This window comes from Dysidea avara, chromosome 3 (assembly GCF_963678975.1).
Source record: "Dysidea avara chromosome 3, odDysAvar1.4, whole genome shotgun sequence".
In the NCBI taxonomy this organism is placed as follows: Eukaryota; Metazoa; Porifera; class Demospongiae; order Dictyoceratida; family Dysideidae; genus Dysidea; species Dysidea avara.
The window spans coordinates 30,087,620-30,113,367 of NC_089274.1; the positions used below are offsets into that span (position 1 = coordinate 30,087,620).

Sequence of the window (25,748 nt, forward strand, 5' to 3'; positions counted from 1 at the left end):
TATATCCGCACAAACTGTGAACACATGATTATATTTGTGAGGGGGGCTCAGGTATGCGTATGGGCGCGTGATGGGTGGGTCCATAACAATATAGTATCCGTGTAATAACCGGAAGCTTCACCATGGCGGATTTAAGGGGACGAATGCAGGTGTCATACTAAAAGTCGCGCGGTTTAAGTAGCACTCGCAGCAGGAAGCAAGGTTCGGGATTTGTGATCTGATATGATTCTGTGTTCACTTCGAGTCATGGTGTCGGTAAGTTTTCTAAACGTTTGTATCTGCTTGCTGTGTGCTCGAGTAGTATGGCGAATGTCGTACCCAGTCCACAAGGTACCCTCTGGTCTGGCCGGTCTGTTGCGAGACTAGCCATGGGCAGGGTGCCCGGATGAATGTGTGACTATTAATACAGATCCGTTGTATCAGTCTTGACATATCTACACATTCTACTATCCATGTTCGTAGTATGCAGGCCAGCATTGAACAATTAAAATAGTACATTGTACAGTTCATCATTACTCTATAGCTGCTGTGTGTAACTGTTGGTGTAGATCTTGAAGAGTGCAGATTACGAGGTTTCAAGTTCATTTGTGCAAGTATCAATGAAAATTAATGTTGTCAAAGTAGTAAGTAACTCAGTCAACTATGGTGTAGTTCAACTGTCACACAGTAACAGAGTTTCTGCATCTGTACATGTGTTATACAACATGACAGCTGTGTGTAGGAACTGGGAACTAGGATGTAATAGATTCAAGGTGGTTTATTGTCTTCGTTACATACCTAGCCATCAGATACTCCATAGAACTCGCATCAAAATTCTCCATTCATAGATTTTAAGAAACTATAAATCTTTGGTGGTCTATTTCATTCACGATGGGATAGCTTGGTGGATAGTTTACAAGTAATGAAGTGATAATCTCTCTTCAGTGGTCTAAAATTTTTAAAAAAAACCTCTACTATGCAATAGTTGATTTAGTAGTGCTTTATTAATTAAACCTTGCCCTGAGTGGTGGATTTTCAGTATTTCATCATGCATCAAGTAACTATTATACTAAACTGCCATCACTAACCAAGTATGTATATTCTAATGATGCCATACTTGATTCCATAATGTGTTTTCGTCCTCCCACTTAGCAGTTCTATAGGCAGTGTATGTATACAGTCATGCTACACTTACTGTAGTTCTGTTCTTTTGTAGGCCAATGCAATCCAAAAGGCGGCCTACTTAATGGCTGCTTTGACTACTTTTTTTTTGGTTTACAAGTTTCTAAATGTTTCTAATATCTATATTTTTAATTCTGAATTGGACTTATTGAGGGAAGACCAATATATTAATGGTACTAGTTTTTTATTTGGACAACCTTCTGGAATGTCGTTTGTGAATTGTGTACCTGGAATTTTAACCAAATTGGCTGCTGGGAAATTTGGCCAGAGCTTATCACAATCAAAATGTAAACAATTAAAAGACATGCGATTTATTAATGATTCTGAAACAGTTGCACTGGTCAGCTTTCCAGGTTCTGGAAACACTTGGACCAGGCTGCTTTTAGAACAAGTAACTGGAATATTTACTGGATCGGTATACTGCGATCGTGAGCTAAAACAGGAAGAATTTCTTGGAGAGTCTGTGGCCAGTGGAAATGTGATAGTGGTCAAGACACACATACCAGGAAAGGGATATCCCACAATGCACCGCCGTGCCATCAATCCAACCAACTTAAAAGGGGCTATCTTCATCACAAGAAATCCATTAGACTGTCTAGTGTCCGAGTGGAATGGACAGAATTTACATAAACACAGGCATACTGCTGGTGTTGGAAAAGATTACTTTGGTGAGAGATGTACAATATTAGATAAATGTATATTATTGTATCCACATAGGTAATAATTATGATTGGAATCAGTTTGTTATAACTAGAATGGAAGTATTTTATGCACTGTATCATTATTGGTTGGTTGATGTTGACATCCCTGTGTTGGTTATCAAGTATGAAGATATGCTTGAGGATGTTTCAGGCAATCTGAGAAGGATGCTTGATTTTCTTAAGGTACGTTATTCAGAAGAGGAATTCTCTTGTGTGGAACATAACGAGATGAAAAAATTTTATCGTCACAAACACCATACTGACTCTGCTGACCTCTTCACAGAAATTCAGCGTCAGATTGTGCTAAACCGTTTACGATTAGTGGAGCCACTAATGAACATGTATAATGTAACTTATAAAGACCTTCTGTAATAAAGTACCGCATGCTTTTGTGTTGTGTTCATGATTGTGTGGAAATGTAATAAAAATTTACACTGTATATAACAAGCTCAAGTACCAATACACTGATCATACATACATTCAACATTAGTCCTTTTTTCTTTTAATCAAGTGCTGCTTGATTATTTTAGCAAACACAGGTCTGTTCAGTAGTTCATATGCAAGGGGTAATAAATTTACTATTATTTTGTGAAACTGGTCGCTGTGACAAAACAGGTCAATGCCAAGCTCTAGTCCCATCCCATAATCGCACTCATCATTTGCAAACTGAACAAAAGACAGCATTTCTTCCAGTGGTTCAGAAGCTGTAGCCTTTTCTTCCTTTGACTTTGAAGACACTATTTTATCCAACACAGCTTTTAGTTCACCTACAGTACATGTTTCAATATATGAAATAACAGAATTTCCTACTTGACTACTAGAATATAACTATTAAAATATTTCCTTAAATCCATCAGGAAACATGGACTGCATGCAGGCTTTGGGAAGAAAAAAAACCCAGACGTTAAGGTATATTGGGTACTTCAGTATAACTGTTGTACTGCAAAAAACATACCTATACTGTTATTCAATGGATTTGACACATTTGTGTAAAAGATAAAATTGCACACTACACTGTATACAGTAGGTAGAATCCCTAATCAAAAACACCCACATAGTGGGTAAAATAATTTCAATCAAATCAGAATCCAATCTGTATACTCGTAGGGTAGTTTGGGTGTAACTAATCACTGGCCTGGACTAACATATTTTTGGTTTTTACGCATTCTGAGGTTGGTTTTACGAGTCTTGCTAGCTAAGGGCCATCAGAAGACTTGCAGTTTGGTTCTAAAATGATGAGTGTGAGGAGTGGAGTAAGCAAAAACTGACTTCTCACTACTCATTTTTGCTACTTATGATACACTGTATACTTGAACTAAATAGCTCAGACCCCTGGGACACAACCTATCCTTCCTAAGACAATCTAATTGTAGCTAAATTTGTTCCTACATGAAATATACAAGTAGAGTTTTTCTGCTGCTATCATGATTAGTTCTTACATGACTGTGCTAGTTGATGTACTATAATATGTGACCAAATTTATTAGCATTGTACAAGCTTGCTACTATCTCCAAGACGTTATCGTTGGTTAACCATAACCCTGCAGCATACTGATAAGGAGTATAGGTATATGTACTGTAGAAGAACATAATAGAGGTGAAATCACTAGAAGTCAGTAGACTGCAAGTTTTCTGAAGGCCCTTGGCTAGCAGGACTCAATAAAACCAACCTCAGAATGTGTAAAAACCAAAAATAGGTCAGTCCAGTAGTCCAGTCCAGTGATTAGTTACACCCGGGTAGTTTCCCTAAAAATTTATCTTGAAGACTGACATGGTGAGAAAAGCATTGATACATGTATACTTGTTTACAGCATTACGGTGGAGTATAAACAGTGGACCCTATCTGGTAATTATAAATTCTAATTTATAAAACATCATGTGATGGAGAAAAGTGGATTGGCCATGTACAGTATGACTACAGTACATACTTTGAATTGGAGACAAGTATAAAATGTATAAAGTATATAATATTCAGGGGTTAATCTAGGGGGGGGGGGGTGGGGGGGGCACAGGCCCCCTCTGGGTTAGCTATTGCCCCCCCTAGGTTTATACCTATAGCCTTGAGAAATGGAAAGGTTTAATTGATCCCAAAGTTGTATAATCTAATGGTCAATATTCAATGGCATCACAGTAAAATTTCACCAAAATTGAGTATATTTACACCTAAATTTTCAAAATTTTCCTGGGGGAGCATGCCCCCAGACCCCCCTAGAATCCGAAGCGACTTACTTCGCCCCCTCTAGGTTTATATTCTGGGTTGAGCCCTGATATTCCAAGAAGAGTTGGATCTCCGTGGGTCCCGGGTCCTTGGTTCCCAAGTCAGCTGTTTATATACACCTGGAATTTTATGTAGCAGTAGTAATATTGTGTTTCTACCAATTTGTTAACTGCATGCTCATAAGGGGATAGGGGCTACAATCCTTTTTCTATTGCATAGACCAAGCAAAGTATAAAGTTTAATTTGTTTTCTTTTCCTCAATATTGATGTGATCAGCAGTCATGTAATGAAAATCACAACAATGGTGTATTAAGGAAAACCAAATTCTTTGAGCAGGAGGAATCTTTCATTTTAGATGATGGCCTATCTACAATTGTCAACACTGAAAAGTATGTACAAGTACTGTAATTGATCAATAGGGGTAGAGAGTAATGCTGATGATGAGAAACATGTATAGGAATCATTTGCTTGATACCAAACTGGACCCATGTACTGTATGACAGGAAATTTATGTCTTGCACACAACACGCACATCACAAAACATACCATTTGTCATTGGTAGTGGTCTATAGCCAACATCATTCTGATCAACAGGCACTACTATCCCAATCTTGTTGAAAGATTTTGCCACAACTTGTTTATTCCTTGTCTTGAAATTCTTTGATTCAACTAGGTTGTAACTAAGCTCCTTACATTTTGCTTGCAGTTTAGTGTTCAGTTCTTTGAGTTTAGAATTTGTGGACACTGTCTTCAACTTCTTTGAAATCTGAAGTCTGTATAGATGATTAAAAAGTTATATGTACTTATAGGCACTGTAGCTGTAGCACTTGATGTAGTGTATTGTGTGTGTGTGCGTGTGTATGTGTGTGTGTGTGTATTGTGTGTGTGTGTGTGTATTGTGTGTGTGTGTGTATTGTGCGTGCGTGTGCGTGTGTGTATTGTGCGTGCGTGCATGCGTGTGTGTGTGTGTAGACACTGTACATTGATGTCGTTCAATGTGTTGCTCTTATTGTACTATAAAATCACATACCCAACTGTTGCAAATATGTTATCTCCTTCTGCTTTGAGGACACATGATTCTTTGGAGTTATTAGAAACCAAAAATGTCGGTAAATCATCAGGATTATCCCTACAGACAGACACATATCATGACACTAATCATAGAGAAGAGGAGAATATCTAGCACAGAGCCACTGCAAATCAATCTGTTGGGATTCACTGTAATGGTGAAAGTACTTTTAAACCCATTAGTCCAGTGGAATCCTTTGAATGGTGAAAATGGAAACCCTTACAATACTTCAACAGAATCACTTGAAGCATGACTAGACACTTTTCTGTCCTCAATGAACTTTATCCACAATGACAATTACAAGCGCAGGTGCCTATGGAGAAATTGTTTTGGTCAATCATAGATCAGTTTACATAGAGGAGATATTGAGCTCTAAGAAACAGGTATGGTTACAACAACGAAACAAATGAATTATTGTATTGCATGTGCTGGATAATTTTCGAGACAATTAAGCTCATTTGCAATGGTTATAGTTATTTTATATCCATTTCTGTTGGCTACTGGTTGATACCTTGCTTCATAACCGAAACATGATTGATCAAAACAATTTATCCATACCCCAAATAACACAGCCATCTTGTGCTTGTGACGTCACCATAACATGCAAGATACAATGTCCAGTTATGTTAACTGACCTGTAATATGATATGTGATATCCATTTTTGGGAATGTTTTCAAGGACAGTGAGAACTTCTGGAGTGTCATAAAAGTATCGTGACTCTACCACACAATCTTCCCATGAAGCTGTGCTCAGGTAACCAGCAAGTACACAATAAGGTCCAACTAATTTAAGCCCAATAGTGTCCTTCAAGGCTTCTGCAATCAATAAGGCATGACACTCAATAGAAAGTACATGACTGTAATCAACAAAAAATTAAAGTGATTACACTGTATGTACAGTTGCATAGAATCATGTGACACACATTACCATTACAGAAGTTATACAACTCTGTTGAAGCTCCAGATGTACAAATTCCGTATATACTGCATTTATTACCTTAGTTCAAAAAACCAATGCAGCCAAACTCAATGCTTGAAAACAATGTTTAAGCCTTTATTTTCAAAATCAATTGTGACACCACTCAAGTGTTGATACTATTGAAGGTGCGACATTTAACCAAGGAAAATACGGTAGTAATAATGTAGTTTTCATAAGGCTTCAACAATGTTATGCAAGTAATCACTGTAGCAAGTCTTAAATATAATCATTACTGTGATTGACTGTTGAATTTTGGATGCGCAAGCAGTAGTAAATACAGGTAAGCTGCAATTGTGCAGAAGCCAATCTTCAATACTTGCCTTTTTTAAAAAGCTGTTTTAAATCTGAATTAACGCATGAACTAAAGACCTGATAAGAAAGTAGCTCCACACAATCGTAGATAATCAGTCTAACAGCAAATCCAGAGGAAATATTCGCTCTGAAACACTAAACTTAGAACTCACACTATACACATCCCAGAGACTTTCTGTTTGTTGTACAGGCTAGAGAACAAAATGCTTCACTGATTTCTGTTAGCACAAGGCGCTCTATGGCAATAGCTTGCTTGTTTCAGGCCTTGCAAATTTCATAATGAAGCTATACAAAATTGTTCCAAGCCACCTTTGTTTGCTGTCTACAGCACATTGAATGCAGTGGTGTACAGGCTATACACTCTACCTGTATATACGTAGTTCTGCCAAAAACTACAAATTTTAATACAAACCCAAAGGTCCTGAGTTCAATTCAATTCCATTTCCTACTCATGGGAACTGTTTTTCTTCTCACTGACACCTTTTTGTGACATAATTTTTTCACACAGTAGATAATCATGATACTGTACTTGCTCACCAGTTTTCAACAGGTCTTATTATCATACTGTATGTTGACTCACCATATCAAACGTAGCATTGAATTGACGGAGTGTTAACAAAAGTAATACTACATGATTGTTGTACATTGCTCATAAACCACATGGACAAGGTTATATCACCATTGCCCACATGGTATTATGTTTAGAAACTGAAGGAGCCTTGCCCAACCTGCATGATAGCTAGCGTAGGTACTGCTGTTGTTGCCCAAAATTTGTCAGTAACTATGGCTCTTATGATACACAGTGTTCATGCTGAAACCAAATACTGAATCATCTTCAAATGTTGCCAGTGTACTCTTACAACTGTGAGATGCTTACCAGCTGATCATGGCCATACAAGTTGTATTATAATCTGGACCACATATCCATGATACCAATGTATTATATTCACAAAACTATGTAAGTGGAGTCCTCCATGCAAAAACAGTTTGGCCATATAAGAAAAGGGCATGTACATGAAAGTAAAAGTAACTGACAACTGAAACAACTGATATCCGAAGCAGCCATGTTAACATCCCTAACATTTGACTATTGAAAAAGGCTGCTTAAGTATGGTACTGCTCAATTGCAACGTTGTCTCGCAAGAGTATGAGCAATTTAAAAAATCACTAATTAAAGGGCATGGCACCCATGAGTATATGGGTGGTATCGTATACTAGCTAATAAAGTTAAAAATAATTAATTAGGAATTCAGCAAGACATCGGTCACGTGAGAACACGAACACACACCCATGATGTAGACTACGAGCTCTTTTGGTTGCCAGTTACAGCAGCTTTATTCCATGGATATGCCCTATACACTGCATATAACCAAATTCTCATACCACAATAGAGGAGGTTGTCATCAAACATGTCAGGATCTCAAAGAAAAATTCAACCCATTCAACTGTTAACAAAATAGTCTAAACTATACAAGTACACCCCCTGTATAAGGAATAATTAGAAATTTTAGGGATCATACAGTACATACAGTGTAAATTAAAAGTAGTGAAATAACGTGGTTCATGAAGATATACTAGCGGACATTAAATCCTTACTTCTACTGTATCTAACCCCATGACTGAACTAGGGATTACAGTCAGTCTCCATCATGTGTAGCATTGTTTCATTAATTTTATTTCCCTAAAATTCCTAACTTTTGTTTACTATTTTGCAACATTTCATTTTCAGCTACAGTATTTGAATATTCAACCTGTTAGTCAGCATTACAAACAAAGATGAACTTCTGTGGTCACAAATGAAAACACAAACAATCTCTGTTAAAATGTAGGGAAGCCATTGCACAATGCTACCATGAATTGACACCTTGCACTGTCAGCAAATGGAACACAAAAGAGGACACAGGTACAGTAAGTCCATAAAGTATGCATTTACTATATGTACAGCAGTATGCCAAAAGGTACCTCTCGAGCAGAAGCAACGTCAACAGGCCAATTATGCTTGTCTGAAGGCATCAGTCAGTCAGACAGTCAGTAGAAAATTCCACTAAATAATTTTTCTTAGCAACCTATTGGAAGCGTTTTACATTTAGGTTGTACTGAAGACACTTTTGGGCTGGTTTTAGCTTTCTGGCCAAAAAAATCCCAAACTGTTAATATGATAGCATATCCTGTACCAGAGTCCTGTTTCTTTCACGTGCCACATTTGGTTACTAAGGCAATACTTCATTGGATTATGATGCATGACCAACCTCTGAGTTTCATACGACAGCATATACAGGTAGCTGTCAATTACAATGCAATGATCAGAACAAATAACAGGATCAATTGATGCTAAACAAAAATGCATAGTACACAATGACTGCCTACACATTAATGTACCTTCAGGAGCAACAGGATTCAAAACTTTACAGAAGTCCCAAAAATCATAAAAATCCTGAGGCATATCAACCAAAAATTTCTCTTTAATGCTACTTCGAGGGTCTGTAACCTTTCCACCATCACTGGTACCTATAAATGATCATACCACGGTGATGTACGTAGTACAACCAAAAGAAGTACACATTTCACCTTTTGGAATAAGTTTTGTTTGAGTCTCTGATGGATCAGTAGGTAGAGTGGACTGTTTAAGTTTCACCTGTAAGTAGATTTAGATCTTAGTACTAAAAGTATATTAAAATCAAATGTGAAGTAGGGTTCCAACAATAAAATTAATCGATTAATAGTAATGAATGAAGTAAGAGATGTGTATAATTTTTTTTAACCAGCCCTAATAGCACTCCCTTCCATCCACACGTCTCTATGGAAAACAAGCTAGAAGAAAAACATAAAAAGGGAAAAAGAAAGAATTTACCTACAGAAGACACCTAAAAGAATCTACAAAATCCCAGGAAATGTTAGTGAACTGGTAGATGCCCCTCTGCGATGGCGAGATCTATTGCCAGCGGCACACCACGACGCTTAGAGTGTGATCGAGAACCACGGATGCAGAAACGAAGCAAGGAGAACCCCAAACTGCAACGGAGCCAGCCCATCACCACTGAATATGGGGAACCCCACTTCTCACTAAGCAATTGAGCCAAATGTTTATACACTGTAGGTGGTAGTGGCTGCATTCCCCATTCCACCGGAGGAAGAAAAAACTAATCGGGTAAAGCTGCCATGCTCCTACTTCACGTATACGCTCTTCATAAGCATGACACTTCTCAGCCTCATGCCTACGAAAAGTGGCAGCCAAGGTGGTGGACCGATTGGAAGCTGCAAAAGGATTAAAAATGTGAACATCAAAAAAAGGTGCGATGATGTAAGCACTTCCAAAAACCAGATGCTCTGATATACACCCTGGCATTATCATCAAGCACAGCTGAACGGTGATGCATAACCTCACCAAACAGGGTAAGTGAGGCTCCACCTGGACATCATGGCACGCTTCCATCATCCAACTAGCAGTCAAATATCATACTTCATTATGCCGGATAATTGGAAAAGCACCATGTGGGCAGCTAAGGGTGTGAGAATCCTTACCACACGCAGAGTGCGATGGTAACAATGATGGTGTAAAGCCATAGCGCAAACTGACGGCATCAATGAATTCACCTTTATGAAGGGATACGTACATCCTGTACACCTGAAGATATACTAGTGGACATTAAATTCCTACTTCAGTCTATACCCATGACTGAATTAGGGGTTAAATGTCTACTACTGCAGTATCCTTTATACTTGTTTGTTTACTTTTAAAAACATTATTGTAACTGGTGAACCCACGCATATGTATTAGAATGGTACTAGCTGCAGGCTTATTGTTTCACCTGAACGTGTACCCTAAATATCAATTACTGAAATAGTGAAATGGCACTAGGAGCAGCAGTCAATCAGTCACAATGGAACATGCCATTAATGATCAGAGCACACAATAGCTACAATAATATAAGCCGTGGTTACGCTATAGAAAATTAAACCAGTGAAACCACGGAGTGTGATAGATGACTTTGATACACCTTGTGTTACAGGTTGTATATACAGTACAAGAGTGACAAGCTAATGGAGTACAACTACTACTACTACATCAAGAGTCAGTTTCTCATTGCATGTGATGTCACAACATCACGATTATTTATAGTACGTATCAACATCACGGTGTTCAGAGACAATCCCACAGTCGATATAATCTCCCAGCCCTAATTGAGGTACTTGCAAATAGAATTGGAATAGCATGTTGTGGTGATATTATAGTCAGTGTATGCTCCATTATAGTAATTTCTGTTTATTCACTGCATGCCTCTGCTGTGTTGTTTACCTATTGTACAACAAAGTGTGGTCATTTTCCCTTATACCCAGAAGGTAAACTGGACATTAATATCAGCAATATGTAACTCACGTTCTATGTGCGTTCTGTTAGAGTCTTGCACTCATGATCAAAGACCTTGTAATAGCGCACAGAATGTGTCCTGCTTGTAAAAAGTGTCTTCTGAAAGTTTGAGAAAAAATGCAAACTGGATGGTTTTTGCTCAGCGGTCACATATATAAGTGAACTCTTCCAAGGTCATTACTAAGCTAAATGCTGTCCTATTACATCACTGGTTAATTTTTAAATATACAGTAGATATTTCATCTCCATAGTAACTACAATCGGCACCACTTTTATCGATTATTATTCTGTAAGTTGGCCATATTATATTGTTGTGTAACTGTTATATTTCAAACCACTTACCAGGTTTATATATGTTAATGCTAACCTCATATGATGTCCATCCACTATGGTTTTGTCCATTTGTTGTGTGCAGAACACATGCAGTAGTTAGTCCCAACCCTTACAAATGTGCACAACAATATGGCTGACCAAAAATTGTTGTTAACTTATGGATATGCAAGTACAGTACAAGTGCAAATAATTATAATTATAGAGTTAATTAGGCTGTTATGAAGATGGAATACTCCATTGCTTTTTAGTAACTGGTGTATATGTTGTACCATTTTTAGTAGCTGTGCTCAGAGAGAGACATCTTATTTTGTTAAGACACAACATAAGTACAGGGTCTAGACTCCATGCACTGGATGAACAGTACAGGATCCCTGGCAAGACTTACACTATTAAAGTACTATACAATAATAATTATAGCATGAAGAAAGTTCAGTTTAGGCAAACCGATAGATCCCAGTCGGGAGAGGATCTAGAATTAAAAATCCTGTATGAGCAGAAGACAGCAATGCGAGCGGCCTGCTCCAAAAGGGATTGTATAGCTGTATAGTCTTCTTTGTCACTTAACAAGCATTGGCAAAACTTTACTATGTTGGATATTTCGCCAGTTATAACACAAAAAGCATACCTTACTCTCTTCGTCAGCTTTAGATGGATGATAGTAACTTTTCAGGTGGTCTGGGTTCTTTCTATAACATTCAGCTCCATACTTGCAAACTGGTCTCTTGGTGGCCATTACTAAATAACACAAATTTGATAAAACATACAAACTCGAGGCTTTATAGCATCTTACTAAGTAGTCTCGTGCCCAGACCCCACCCACTGCGTTTGAATAACGCAGTGGGTGGGGTCTGGGCACGAGACTACTTACTAAGCGCAAGTTTATTTCCGATGCACTCTATTTAGAATAAATAAACAGCGCATTATTTAGAATTATCTAGACGTTTGACTGATCAATGGCAGCAGCTTTCGCACAGAGACATCTGGCATCACGTAGTTGTCAGCTTTGGAGTTTGGCAAAGTTTTCGTCTCAGTCGAGGCCAGATGAAATGACAGATCGTATAATTAGGGTGGATCACGCGGGCGAATATGGTGCTGATAGAATATACGCTGGTCAATTAGCTGTGTTACAGAGCACCAGCATCGGCCCAACCATACACGTAAGTGTTATTTGTTGTCAGTTTTGTAATTTTTATTGTGTTCAGTTGATCTTGCTTGTATATTGCGTGTTTTAATAGCTAGCAAGGAAGAAAGGCTGTTCAACTTTACAACAACTTCTCATATTTTTAAACAGTATTCATGAACACTGTAAAATTCAAACAGATGTAATATACTTAGACTTTGCAAAAGCATTTGACAGAGTTCCCCACAATGAATTACTTTTAAAACTCTGGAAAATCGGTATCACTGGCAATCTTTGGTGGTGGTTTAGATCTTACCTCAACAACAGACAGCAATGCGTTCGCCTTAATGGTTCATATTCCACCTTCTTACCAGTCCTATCAGGTGTGCCTCAAGGGAGTATTCTAGGACCACTTTTATTTCTTATCTACATCAATGACTTATTTTTATCTGTCCGTTCCTCTAATGCTCTCTCCTTTGCAGATGACACAAAATGCTATAAACAAATTCTTGAACATCTAGACTCCATACAACTTCAACAAGACCTTGATTCAATGGCAAACTGGTCTAGAGATTGGAACCAATTTTTTAATACCGGCAAGTTTATACATCTATCATTTAATACAAAATTCCCCACATCCTACTTCATAGACGACACTATAATCAAAACTAGTAGTACTCACCGTGACCTCGGTGTCATTTTATCAACCGATTTATCTTGGAAAAATCATTATAACCATATATCAGCTAAAGCCTATAGAACCCTTGGACTACTGAGACGTACCTTCAGCCACTCAGTTGACATTCCAACCAAGAAAACTTTGTATTTAGCATTAGTTCGATCACAATTACTTTACTGTTCTCCTTTATGGCACCCCTACCTTATTTGCGACATCTCTGCTTTAGAAAGAATCCAACGCCGGGCAACCAAATTTATTCTAAATGACTATGTAACCGATTACAAAACACGTCTTATCAAACTTAACATACTACCACTGATGTACACCTATGATCTTTATGATATACTTTTCTTCGTAAAATCAATCCAGCATCCATGTAATCATTTCAATATCAGTAACTATGTCAACTTTTGCTGCAATCCTACCAGATCCTCCACCAGTAACAAGCTTCAACACAATTTTACATCATCCAACAAACAAAGTAACTTCTACTTTAACAGATTACCAAGAATCTACAACAGTCTACCAGTACTTGACTTAAATCAACCTTTTTCCACCATTAAATCACAGTTACTCAAGATCTTCTGGCAGCATTTTACAAACAATTTTAACTCTGACAATCCTCACAGTATGCACTTTGTTTGCCCTTGTAGTACCTGCTCCAAGTCTCCTCGCCCACCAAACTTCAGCAGTAATTAATTTTTTTTTTCTTCTCGCTCTCTCTTAAAATAAGTACTTAGCTATATAAGTAAGTTTATTATTAAATACACATGTAAGTTTTAAAATTATAGGATAGTTCAACTATATACCAAAATGTAAATGTATGTAATAACCTTAGCCAGCTAACTTAATTTCATTGTAATTTTATACATTCAATTGTAAATGTAAGTTGTACGTATACTTTTTCTGGCTGTGGGCACCAGTTGCCCACAGACCATTAATGCAGGCCTTGCCTGCATTAAAAAGCAGTTAAAAAAAAAAAAAAAAAAAATAGAACGGCTCTAGCCAATTGTGTGGAGCTAAAACAATAAGTCAAATGTGTACTAGAATGGCTATTACTAGGCCTTTGCTATGGTTGCATTAAGTACACTGCAACATGAACCATTAAAAAAATTATTTTGTTATGCATGAGCCTCAAAAGAGGGTGTTGTGTGTGCATGTATAAAGTGCATCTAAAATATCTACAGTCTAAGTTGCTGTCAGACCTTAAGCTTCAGTCAGTGCTGGTCACTGTAAAGCAATAACATTTAGTGAAAGATACTGAAATTCAGCTATAAAATTGAGATGAAAGGTATAAAAGCTGTATGTGGAACCAGGAACCAAGAAGCTACCTTTTATTGTGAAACTAAATAGAATACTATATATAACTATCAAGTAATGTGAAATTGACCGGTAATATATGCATTTGAACCATGTACACACACACACGCACACACAGACAACAAACACACATTGCTGCTGAATCAGCCTGCTAGCATTGTCAGTTCTTTGTATACATTGTTTAACAAGTATGCTTTTCCTGCCGTGTAGGGGAAATATTAGGAGTTACTCAATTACCCTTATTGACTAACCCATCTGTACCACATTAGGACATATACATGTCATAAATATGCACAAACAGATTGAATTAGCATATTTTGAACGCTATGTATACCCATGGAAAAATATCTTGCAGAAAAGGGACATTTTCAGTGCAAGATCCTTGCAATATATATATATTTTATGGGTATATTGTACAATTACACAACCTGGTGATGTAAATATACATGTGTTTTTTTTGCTTCTGGTTCCATGTTAAACAGCATATGTGGGACCAAGAAAGAGACCATTTAAAAGTGTTTTCAAAATTAATGGTAGACAGAAGAGTTCGTCCAACTGTGTTACTTCCCATCTGGAATGTTGCAGGTTATGCGCTAGGTATGTATTCTTAGCCATGTTTACCATAGATATGTATATGCGTACAACAAGCATATGTATGACTGAACATTGTTGCTATATGATTACAGTACTTATATTCGATTCACATGCAGCAACTGACAGCAGGCTTTACGATTACAATATTATAACATAAAATAGTAGTACAATGTACAGAAAGCATAGAAAGCTCTACTAGTCTAGCTACTATTCCTGCAATTAATAACTTTTATTATTGTGATTGTGCGTGTTGTGTGTGTGCGTGTGCGTGTGTGTGATGCAGAATTCATGTACATGTATATGTATACTGCTGAAGGAGACCATGCACAATTGGGTATATATAGCTCCTGTTGCCTATATTATCTAGCTTCTCCATGTATGTTAATAACCTTTGCTACACATATATACACACACACTGTAATCACTGAGAATAGCTTGCATAGTGATTCTTTTTCTGTGTAGGAGTTGGCTCTGCATTAATTGGGAAAGAAGCTGCAATGGCTTGTACTGTTGCTGTTGAATCAGTAATAGTGGAACATTATAACAAGTTAGCATTCATAAAAGTTTGGGTATCTAATTATAAATATAAGTAGATTTATATTCAATGCATATGGGAAAGGGGTCAACAAGTGCTGTGCTTTGTGTTAACTGACTTATTACCCCATGCCAGTACCTCATTTGTAAATCTCAGTGCATGATTTGAAGTTAACGTATAAGACTAAACCTCGAAACTAGCCATGTTAAATGCATAAGGAGAGGCAGACTGGATATTCGTAAGATAGAATGGCCATGATGTACTGTATATTTGTGCTACTGAAGCTGCTTGAATTATGTAGAGAACATCAATATCACTAAATCGGCTTTACGTGCTGTGATTCACACTGGGATCAAGACACACAGTAGTGTGTTGTACGGCCCAAGAAGCTGGCATGCACCACCCGTGAGTATATTGACAAGAAGAAAGAAAATGTGATTTTCACTCATATGTAGCTGATCTCTTATCTGATTGAAGCCAAATTTGCTACAGAAGTACCCTCATGGTAGGGGAGGTCTACATACCATATTTGAAGAAATCGCCCCACTGTTCCCAAGATATATATGAGTGGCCAAAGTTTCAGGGTTTATTTTACTTCTTTTCGCACACTTTGCAAATCTGCCATAAAATATAAATGTGTACTCTGATCAAGCTAAAATTTGGCACACTTAAAGGGCTCATTAGAGCGAACCTCGGTACCAAGTTTGGTGGGAATCCAATAAAAAATCACAGAGTTATGACCGATTATTCACCTAAAATAAAGTCGAACTTCTGTCATGCCCACAGGGTAAACCCCTTGAAGGAATGAGCTGAAAATTGCTATGTAGATGGAGTAAGGATCATAGGAGTGCCTTTTTTTCATTTGAAAGAAATCAAGTTAGAAACCATTGAGATATGACACAAAATCGAACTTGTGCATAAAAAAACTATTATTTTTCATGCCTACCAAGCAAACCACGAAAAAGAGTGACCTGAAAACCAGCGTGTAGATGGAACTATCACCATTAAGTCCTTGCAATAGTATAGAAGAATCGGAGTAAAAGCCACTGAGTTATAATACAAACTACGTATAACATGTGCACAATCAAGATACTCTAATAGTGCAGTCACTCTATTAGAGCATTCGAATTGTTATTAAGTTACTCTATTAGAGCGTCCAGCTTTGTAACAAGTCACTGTGTAGAGAGTTAAGCTATGCAACAAGTCACCCAGTAGAGAGTTCAGCTAAAACAAGTTACCCAATAGAGTATTCAGATACAAAAAGTCACAGATTGAAGTCACCTGTAGAGAGTTCAGCTACAAATGGGTCACCCTGTAGAGAATTCAGCTATAAATAGGTCACCCAGTAGAGAGTTCAACTAGATTATGTCACCCTGCAGAGAGCTCCCTACAAACAAATCAATCTGTGGATAATTCAGCTACAAACGTATAGAGATCAGCCATCACCTGCAGAATTCACTTACAAACAGGTCAACCTGTAGAGAATTCAGTTACAAACAAATCACCCTGTGGAGAGTTCTGCTTCAAATTAACCACCCTGTAGAGAATTCAGCAACAACAAAATCACTTTGTGCCACAAACAAATCACTATGTAGAGAGTTTAGCTACAACAAGTCACCCTGCAGAGAGTCAAGTTACAAACAAGTCATCTTCTAACTAGAGTTCAGCTCCAACAAATCACCCTATAGAGAATCTAACTACATTGGAAGTCACTCTGTAAGAGAGTTCAGCTACAACAAGTTACCTTGTAGTTGTAGGGATTTCTGCTATAAACCAGCCGACCTGCTTGTAGATGTAATAATACAGTATTCTTTTTTTTTTTAAATGCATCGTTATATATAAGCAGAATACTATTTAAGAATTCCTTTCTTGATGTCCTCCTTCTTTCTGCAGTAAAGAAAAAAAAGACAAATATAAGAAGCTCCAAAGCTGGCCACAGGCCTGCTTTGGAGAATACAAAAGTGATATCTACACACAAAAAAACCAAGCTGTGAAAAAAGTTGCGGCTCCCAAAAAGCCAGGGTGAAAAACGATGTGAAATTCAAGGTGGTGGCCAAGAAGTGGCTTGGTAGGTTAATGGAAAAAAATTTAATAACGACAATTCAGGTAAATTTTGGTGCTGTTTTTGTATAGATATTAGTAGTAACTTGTAGTGCTCCTTACTGTAAATTTCCAACATCAACTCCCAATTTTAAAATTTTATGTCCAGTGATAGAATGTGTTATTAACTTAAAATTTTAGGATATGTAATTATGCAAGTATAAGGAATTTTAAGTTCAATTAGGGATCATAGAAAAAAGTAGGGAAAAAGATAGACTGAATTAGTGATTAATTGTCCACTAGTATATCTGCAGGTGTGGGCAACCTCTCTTATTTCCCTACTTTTTTCCTATGTTCCCTAAAATGCCTAATTTTTTCTTTGCTTTTGACTGGTAAACCCATTCATACCACATCAAAAGAGAAAGAATGGCACCAGAGTTAATGTGTTTTGTCTGAATGCACACCCCAACTATCAATTCTGACTCAATACTGAAGTGGCCATTATGCTTCACTTTCAGCTATGTTCAGCCCGTTAAAACACAACGTTACAAACAAAGAACATTAGGAGAAGCACCTCTGTAATCAATCCAGTCACCATGAAAAATACGGACAATTTGCGAGTCCCAACTAGCAATTACTGACTCAAAAGTGTAGTGGCCATTACACTTCACTTTTAGCTGTGTTTAGCCTGTTACACAATGTCCTTGCTACAGGTATAGACAACCTCAGCTCTCTTGTTTCACTATTATTTAGCCATTCCCTTGTTTCACTAATGATTTTCTTTAATTCTTAATCCAACTTAAATTCCTGGTATAACTATTAAATACAAGTACACAAAAAAATTAGAATCTTCAACTAGAGTAGAGACCATAGCACATAGATAAAAAGTACTGAAACAAGTTGGAGTAGTGCATGATATTAAATCACAGTAAAACAATAAGAAGTGTTATATCCCTACTGTGCTCAAGATACCATAACGGAAATGCAAAGTAGGGATATAACACTTCTTATTGTTTTACTGTGATTTAATGTCATGGACTACTCCGGTACTTTTTATTGATGTGCTATGATCCCTACTCTAGTTGAACATTCCAAAGTATTTTGTGTACCTGTTTGTTAACTTTTTTTGCAAATAATTATTATGACTGGTGAACCCATGCATACTGCATCTGAAAATGGTGCCGCGCGCCCCAGCTAAATCAATTATCGTCTGAAAAGTGAAGTATCCATTACGCTTTATTGTCAGCTATGTTCAACCTGTTACACAGCATTTCGAATCAAAAACTGTTCGAAAAGTACCTCTGCAATCCTCGCATACTGAAAGAAAGAAATGGCGATGTGCATCCCAGTTATATCAATTATCATCTGAATAGTGAAGTATCCATTACGCTTCGTTGTTGGCTATGTTCAACCCGTTACACAGCAGTACGAATCCCAAACTGTTCGAAAAGCACCTCTGCAATCAAAACAGCCACTATGAAAAATATGGACGATTTTTCCATTGCGAAGGGAAGCCATCATGTGCTACCGCTAAATTGACACTTTTCGCTGTTAGCAAATATGAATAGGACACAAAGGAGGACACTGGTAAGTCCATGAAGAATGAATTGTGTGTACTGCGGTATGCCAAAAGGCACCTCTCGGGCTGAAGTGACGCCAAACAGTGAAAAAATCAAGCCCGTAGCCTTAGTCGTTATTGAGTTATGCTTGTCTGAAGGCATCAGTCGATTACTTACAGTAGTCAGTCACTCAGTCAGTAGAAAATTCCATTAAATAAATTATTTTTATTTCGTAGCAACTTGTTGACAGCGTTTCAGGTCGATCTGAAGGCTTGTTTGGGCTTAGTTTTACCTAACCAATACTGCCTCATCATCGTCAGGGAAAATTGAGGCTGGTTTTTGGGTGATGTTATTTTGTGGGCCACGCCTACTCCTTTGTGGTCCCTACTATACAGTACTATTGTACTGTATGATAAATGTTTTTTGCATATTTTTGTAGTCAACTTAGAGAATTACTTCATTGTCAACCTAAAGATTCAGAATTAATGGAAGTTAGTTACATTTGTCATTGTGGATGTGAAACACAATGCAGTCCCATTGCTTACTGTATGGAATTTAATCACATGGAATCTTGCGAATGTATATATTTTAGGTAATAAAGAAATGTCGAGATGATGAGGAAGAACATCATGACAAAGGCTTAGAGTATGATGCTGAGCAGGTACATGGTTGCAGTGATACTGTACACATATAACATCATACAGTATGGTGGTATCAAGAGTATCATGAACCACGATAGTGGGTTCATAATAGGGATCGCCCATGTTTTTTGCAAAAATCCTAATAGAACGCACACCTAAAAACCACCTTGAAAAACATCCTTCAACTCAAAACAACCCTCTGGTGGTTCTTTGCAATGAGTATAGGTCCACTAGTAAGTATCAAGTGAAAAGGAAACAGTATGTGTATTTCAGACAAAACTGAAATATGCCCGTTTGTTCATATTATTATTATTATTCATAATATTATTATTATTATTCTTATTCTTCTTCTTTCACAGGCATAGTGAAGTTTACAAGGAGAATCCTGGGATAAAAAGTAGCAAGGCTTGCTGAATGTATCATTGTGCGTGTGCATGACCTATTTTTGATTTCGTTTTCGGATGGAAACAGCCCAAAATGCCATTACGCTCGAGAAGCCATACACGATTGTGCTCAGAGTTAAGTTTTTTGATGTGCGCTACTTGTGGCTAATAGAATCTGTCTTTATTAAACTCAGTATAGGCCAGGAAGCTTAATCTGGGCTGATGACTTTGTTGCAAGGTGGTTTATTTCACTCCGTGATTATTGTACGTGGGCAGGTTATCCAGATTAAATACTCTAATAGAGCAGTCATGTAAATACTCTAATAATGCAGTCAAGTGTATAACAACAATCCTTGCACTGAATTTGACAGTTATTAAAGGCATCAGTAATGTAAATTGTAGCTCATATTGGGAGATTCTCAGTCTGTATGCACATTGCAATTTGATCAGTTTCATGTTTGTACTGAAACGTTGATGGCGTTACTATGCAGAATGCAAAATTACACTATTCACAACAGTCTTCATTATCAATCAAAGAAATCCATGTTAATTTGTACACATGATATTGTAGTCAATAGCATGAGAAGATATTGCTGAGGAGATGATATGTTCCAACAACTAGCAGCAAATACTAGTCAATGATATAGGTCTATAGTCGATGGATTAGTATGCTGGCCTTTCTTGTGTACTAGTGTTACATATGCCCTCTTCCAGTCTGAAGGGAGTTCACCCTGATGTATAATGCAGTCAAGTGCATGTATAACAACAATCCTTGCACTGAATTTGACAGCTATTAAAGGCACCAGTAATGTAAATTGTAGCTCATATTAGGAGACTCTCAGTCTGTATGCACATTGCAATTTGATCAGTTTCATGTGTGTACTGAAATGTTGATGGTGTTACTATGCAGAATGCAAAATTACACTATTCACCACAGTCTTCTTCATAATCCATTACTGGATTAATAAAAGTACACAAACTAGATGAATAAAAAATTGGAAATTTTAAAATGGGAATAGGGATCGCTGAAAAAAGCCACAAAACAAGAAGGGATCGCTGGGGTGGTAATGTAAACCACAAATCCCTATTTTGACTCACTTCAAAATGACAGAGCATGTAACTAAAGATTTATGACAGAGAGTCAAAATAGGGATTTGTGGTTTACATTACCACCCCAGCGATCCCTTCTTGTTTTGTGGCTTTTTTCAGTGATCCCTATTCCCATTTTAAATTTCCAATTTTTTATTCATCTTAAATACAGTACTCCCTTGATTATTCGACTCCCTTTGGACCAATGCATGTTCAGATAATCAAAAAGTTCAGATAGTCAAAACCAATTCATTTATACAATACACAGAGCTCTGTTCAAATACTTTAATAGAACATACATCTTAGACAAAATACTCTAATAGAGCAGTCCTATTGTTCAGATAACCAAGTGTTCAGATAATAGAGGTTTGGATATCAAGGGAGCACTGTAATAAACCAAGAGTATTGAACAGCATATTACCCTGTGATTAATGATTGCATAGAATAACAGATATTTCAGTTGTTTCTTTATCCAAAATGGCAATATGAAAAGCGTACATGGCAATGGGTCTTTGTTCACCAGTTTTTCTTGTTATTCAACCTTCTGGTGGTTCTTTGCAATGAGGATAGTAAGTATTAGGTAAAAAGAAACATTATAAGTATATTTGAGACAAAACTGAAATTTGCCATTTTGTTTATCATGAACCACGGACATCGCCTATGTTTTTTTGCCAACATCCTAATAGAAGACTCACCTAAAGACCACCTTAGAAAACTCCCCAACTACAAAAGAGGCCTTAGAATAAATTTGGAAGAGGTACTGTATCATACAGTACAGTGCACTGTATTTTAGGAATCATGGAGGTTTGGGTTTTACTGGCCAAAAAACCAGCTTCACAATACCATCCTGGCACCTTGGCAGAATTGGTTAGGTATAACTGAGCCCAAACTACCTTCAGTACAACCCTAGATTCTTCCAATAGATTGCTATAATTATTTTTTTTAAATCATTCAATGGGATTTTCTACTGACTGACTAACTAACTGCTTGCCTGCCTGGTGTCTCTTCATAATGATTAAGGATATGAGCTTGATTTTTTCAGTGTTCAATGTCGCTTCACCCCGACAGGTAGGGCTGCACCGATTCCACTTTTTACCAATACTTCAAATACCAAGTACTCAGCTGGGAAGTATCTGCAAGTACAAATATCGATACCAAGTACCTTAAAGTAGCTACTTCATAGTGCACACATTTATTATATAGTGCATTTCTTGGTATTCTTGTGCACGTTTTCAGTATGGTTCATGTTTATAATGAAGTAACCAATCAAGATTCACAAAGAAGGAAGTCACTGAAATGCAAACCAGTGGATATTCCAGTATTCTTCTGGAGAAGTGTAGATAATATCATAATGGTGCTTACAAAAACAAAATATTCTAATACTGAAACAGTCACTTTTACCTGATTGCTCTATAAGAGTTATTGACTGTTCTATTAGAGTATATCGATCCTTTTCTCAGTAAAGCGTTTTCACACATAGGTTTCAGCGTAGATCAGTAATTTTGCTGGTAGTTAGGTATTAGTGTTATAGCTACTTGATGTTTTTAGGCGTCCACTGTGCTAGTAAAATAAGCAAGTACAAATTAAACGAACGTTATTTTATTCTCGCACTTGATAAGAATTGGTATCTGCAATAATATCATGGTCGATTCCGATACTTCATGAAAACAGCAGTATTGGCCCGATTCCGATACCGATACTAGAATCGGTGCAGCCCTACTGACAGGTGCCTTTTGGCATACCGCAGTATGTGCAATGCACGCATCATGGACTGACCTTTCTGTTCTTTTTCTTTTGCTAACGGCACAAGTTGATTCTTGGTAGCTCTATAGCTTCTCTACATGTGAAAATGGGAATTGTCCGTATTTTCCATAATGACTGGACTGATTGTGGAAGCACTTCTCCTATTGTTCTTTGTTTGTAAAGCTGTGAAGCTGGCTGAACATAGCTGAAAAGTGAAGCATAATGGCCACTTCACTTGTCAGTAAATTGATAGTTGGGGTGTGCGTTAAGTCAAAAACAATACCTCTGGCACCATCCTGTGTTTTCATGTAGTATGCACAGTTTCATCAATCATAATAATATTACAAAAAGGTCAACAAACAAGTTGACTTGTTTGTTGACTTGAAATGTACCACTTTTTTTCTTCAGGCCTACAAGAAAATCTGGGCACTTTTGGGGCATATCCTTCCTTCCAATGTCTTTGATAAAGGAGTGGACTGCCATAATTTCAGCCAGTTGTGGTTATATCACTACAGCGTAGCTAGAAAATGGTATGCATAAAATCGTTTGGTCTTTGGAGAGGGGAGGTTCTATAAAATGGTTAGGGACCTCTGGAGAGGTTCTCTAAATGATTAGATTAGAGACCTCCTATATAGCAGATAGATATCCAGTTGAGGTAGTCACCACACATTAATGATGACATAGAGGAATAGCACATCAGTGAACTTTCTTTTAATGTGGAAAGTGATTGTTGCTTCAGCTTTACATATGTTTTACTCAACCCATAATCTATCTACTAGTATAAATACACCCCCAGCATTTCTAAGTCAGTTAGAGACCATCCACTCAGATCTTTGGGTTTTAAAATCACGAAGATCCTCGTGGTGGGTCTCTAACTATAACACAGTTGTAACAATGCGAGATTTTGCATTTATAGCCCAGCTATTGTTCCATTGTTTATTATAGCTGAAGGCATAGAATTTATCGCCACAAAATGGTAGCCAAAAATATGATTGTATCTGTATGCAACTGTATATACATGTATGGGTATTCATGTTAATTTGTGTTCATTTCTTTTGTGTGCAGACCCCAAACTACTGGTTGTTTACAAGTATCATCAAAGTTGGTTGTTATGGAGCAATTTGGCTATCTGAAAGAATTTAACTATATCATGCATACAAATAACTCTAGCTACCTTTTAATTATCCACATGTATTGATAATAGCAAGATCATAGTGGTATGCTGTCAGTCACTTTGTGTATAATTCTTGATAAATTAAAGTACACTAAATGTATCTCAGAAGAACATGCCAGTGACAAAATGTAATGGTGTACAATGGCGGATCCAGGATGGGGCATTTGGGGCAAATGCCCCCTCCCCTCATCTTGTGGAGGAGCCAGCCATACTTCTGAGTCTGATTAGAATACTAAACTTTATGTCAGGCCAAGATCAGTTTATAAAACTTGTGAGAATATGCACATTTTACTAGCATTTATTACAAATTCACCTGAAACCAAGTCAAACTAGCTGTGAAATCGAAAATCATCATCCAGCACCTTCGTGTGTACTAAGCGCCTCTAATAGTCTAAAATTAATTATCGTGTTGATGTTGGTTACATTCAGAGCCTTTTAAACAGCTTTTAAGACTTCACAACCATCTGCAAAGGCCAAAATGACAAAAATCAACAGACCTGGACACTGCTAAGAGGTGATTATTTGCTGTTTCAAAAATGCAGCAACTAACAAGGCTCTCCACAAATTAGCCTGTTTGTGCCCCTCCCCTTGCCAGCTCCTGGATCCGCCCCTGGTGTAATAGTTAGCTAAAACCCCAATAGACCATGCATCTTAACAGCAACCCGGTACATTATTATGTGCTTCTTTTAGCTATAGTGATGCTTACTTGATTATTAGCAAGCACTCTTCAAATAACTCATACCCCAATTGAAACTCCCTGTGTTCTGTGGTTATGGGCTGGCTCCATTATAGTTTGGCCAGGGTTCTCCTTGCTTTGGAGGGGAAGGTGCCCACTGGAGCTTGACAGCTGCTTGAGGCATACAGGGATGCCTGGATCAAGAACATGCACAATCCCCTGATGCACATTATTGAAGAACAATAGTTGCATGTGATTGTTTTTAGGGACTGGTTGGGGGGGGGGGGCAATGCTAATGGTTGAGGGAAATTTGTAACGCTGACTAGTCTTGCGTGGCCAGACCGCTTTTTTCTCTTAGTCATTGGGTAGGGAGAAAAAAGGGTCTGGAACAGTAGTACTAGTCTCGCGTGCCCAGACCCACTCTTCGCGGCGCTCATCGACACTCCGTAATTATAAGCGCCTAGCTGCGAGAGGGTCTGGTTCGAATAGCAAACAACTTATAATTATCAATCGATGAGCGCCGCGAAGAGTGGAAACACCTGGTTAACTTTCATCACGCCACGTCATATTGCGGACTGGTGGCTTACTGTCAACAGAGAAAGGAATTTGCGGGAATTTGCTAACAACCCGCAAAGTGACGTGGCGTGATGAAAGTTAACCAGGTTTCGTTATCACCCTGAAAAAGCTCAGGGTGTCAGAACAACTTTGCTATTCGAACTATACCAGATCCTCTCGCAGCTAGGCGCTTATAATTGTGTATGCTGGCGGTCCATGCGGTGTTTTTGTAGGTCTGTGTAGGCTCTGTAGGTTTAGCTGCTTTTTTTTCCTGCTTTTTGTCATTTATAAATTAAATTAGGTTTAACTTCTAGCTAGAGATCGGGGAGGATGGGAGTGCCATTAGGGCCGGAATAAAAAATAAATAAATTTTTTTTAAAAACTTATAATTATTAATCGATAAGTGCCGCGCGAAGAGTGGGTCTGGCCACGCGAGACTATAGTATGTTCACGTTGAGCTGAACCCTGAAAAACAGCTAAAAATTAAAAGTGGATTTTT

At 37.6% G+C, this 25,748-nt stretch overlaps 3 protein-coding genes across 6 annotated transcripts; 2 read left to right on the forward strand and 1 right to left on the reverse strand.

The window, feature by feature from the left end:
- The first annotated feature begins 82 nt into the window (after positions 1–82).
- On the forward strand, positions 83–2,326 carry LOC136250659 (WSCD family member CG9164-like). The gene is made up of 3 exons (XM_066042886.1): positions 83–255; positions 1,196–1,829; positions 1,879–2,326. The coding sequence occupies exons 1-3, from the start codon at positions 223–225 to the stop codon at positions 2,232–2,234; spliced, it is 1,023 nt and encodes a 340-aa protein (XP_065898958.1). The 5' UTR covers positions 83–222; the 3' UTR covers positions 2,235–2,326.
- Positions 2,236–12,139, reverse strand: LOC136250657 (histone PARylation factor 1-like). Of its 3 annotated transcripts, none has more exons than XM_066042885.1 (8): positions 12,010–12,139; positions 11,767–11,876; positions 9,008–9,074; positions 8,819–8,947; positions 5,784–5,964; positions 5,110–5,208; positions 4,626–4,852; positions 2,236–2,629 (listed from the first exon to the last, which is right to left on the reverse strand). In XM_066042885.1, exons 2-8 carry the CDS (start codon positions 11,872–11,874, stop codon positions 2,349–2,351), a joined length of 1,092 nt encoding a protein of 363 aa, XP_065898957.1. In that variant the 5' UTR covers positions 11,875–11,876; positions 12,010–12,139; the 3' UTR covers positions 2,236–2,348. The 3 variants fall into 3 exon arrangements, with proteins under 3 accessions (XP_065898957.1, XP_065898955.1, XP_065898956.1); XM_066042883.1 differs by lacking the exon at positions 12,010–12,139 and adding an exon at positions 11,932–11,970; XM_066042884.1 differs by lacking the exon at positions 12,010–12,139 and having other exon boundaries at positions 11,767–11,926.
- LOC136250660 (5-demethoxyubiquinone hydroxylase, mitochondrial-like) lies at positions 12,025–24,118 on the forward strand. 2 transcript variants are annotated; one of them, XM_066042887.1, is made up of 7 exons: positions 12,025–12,298; positions 14,743–14,857; positions 15,317–15,401; positions 19,428–19,479; positions 19,581–19,649; positions 23,253–23,374; positions 23,910–24,118. In XM_066042887.1, coding segments are annotated over exons 1-7 (648 nt in total). In that variant the 5' UTR covers positions 12,025–12,094; the 3' UTR covers positions 23,911–24,118. The 2 variants fall into 2 exon arrangements, with proteins under 2 accessions (XP_065898959.1, XP_065898960.1); XM_066042888.1 differs by lacking the exon at positions 23,253–23,374 and having other exon boundaries at positions 12,026–12,298.
- Positions 24,119–25,748: the final 1,630 nt, after the last annotated feature.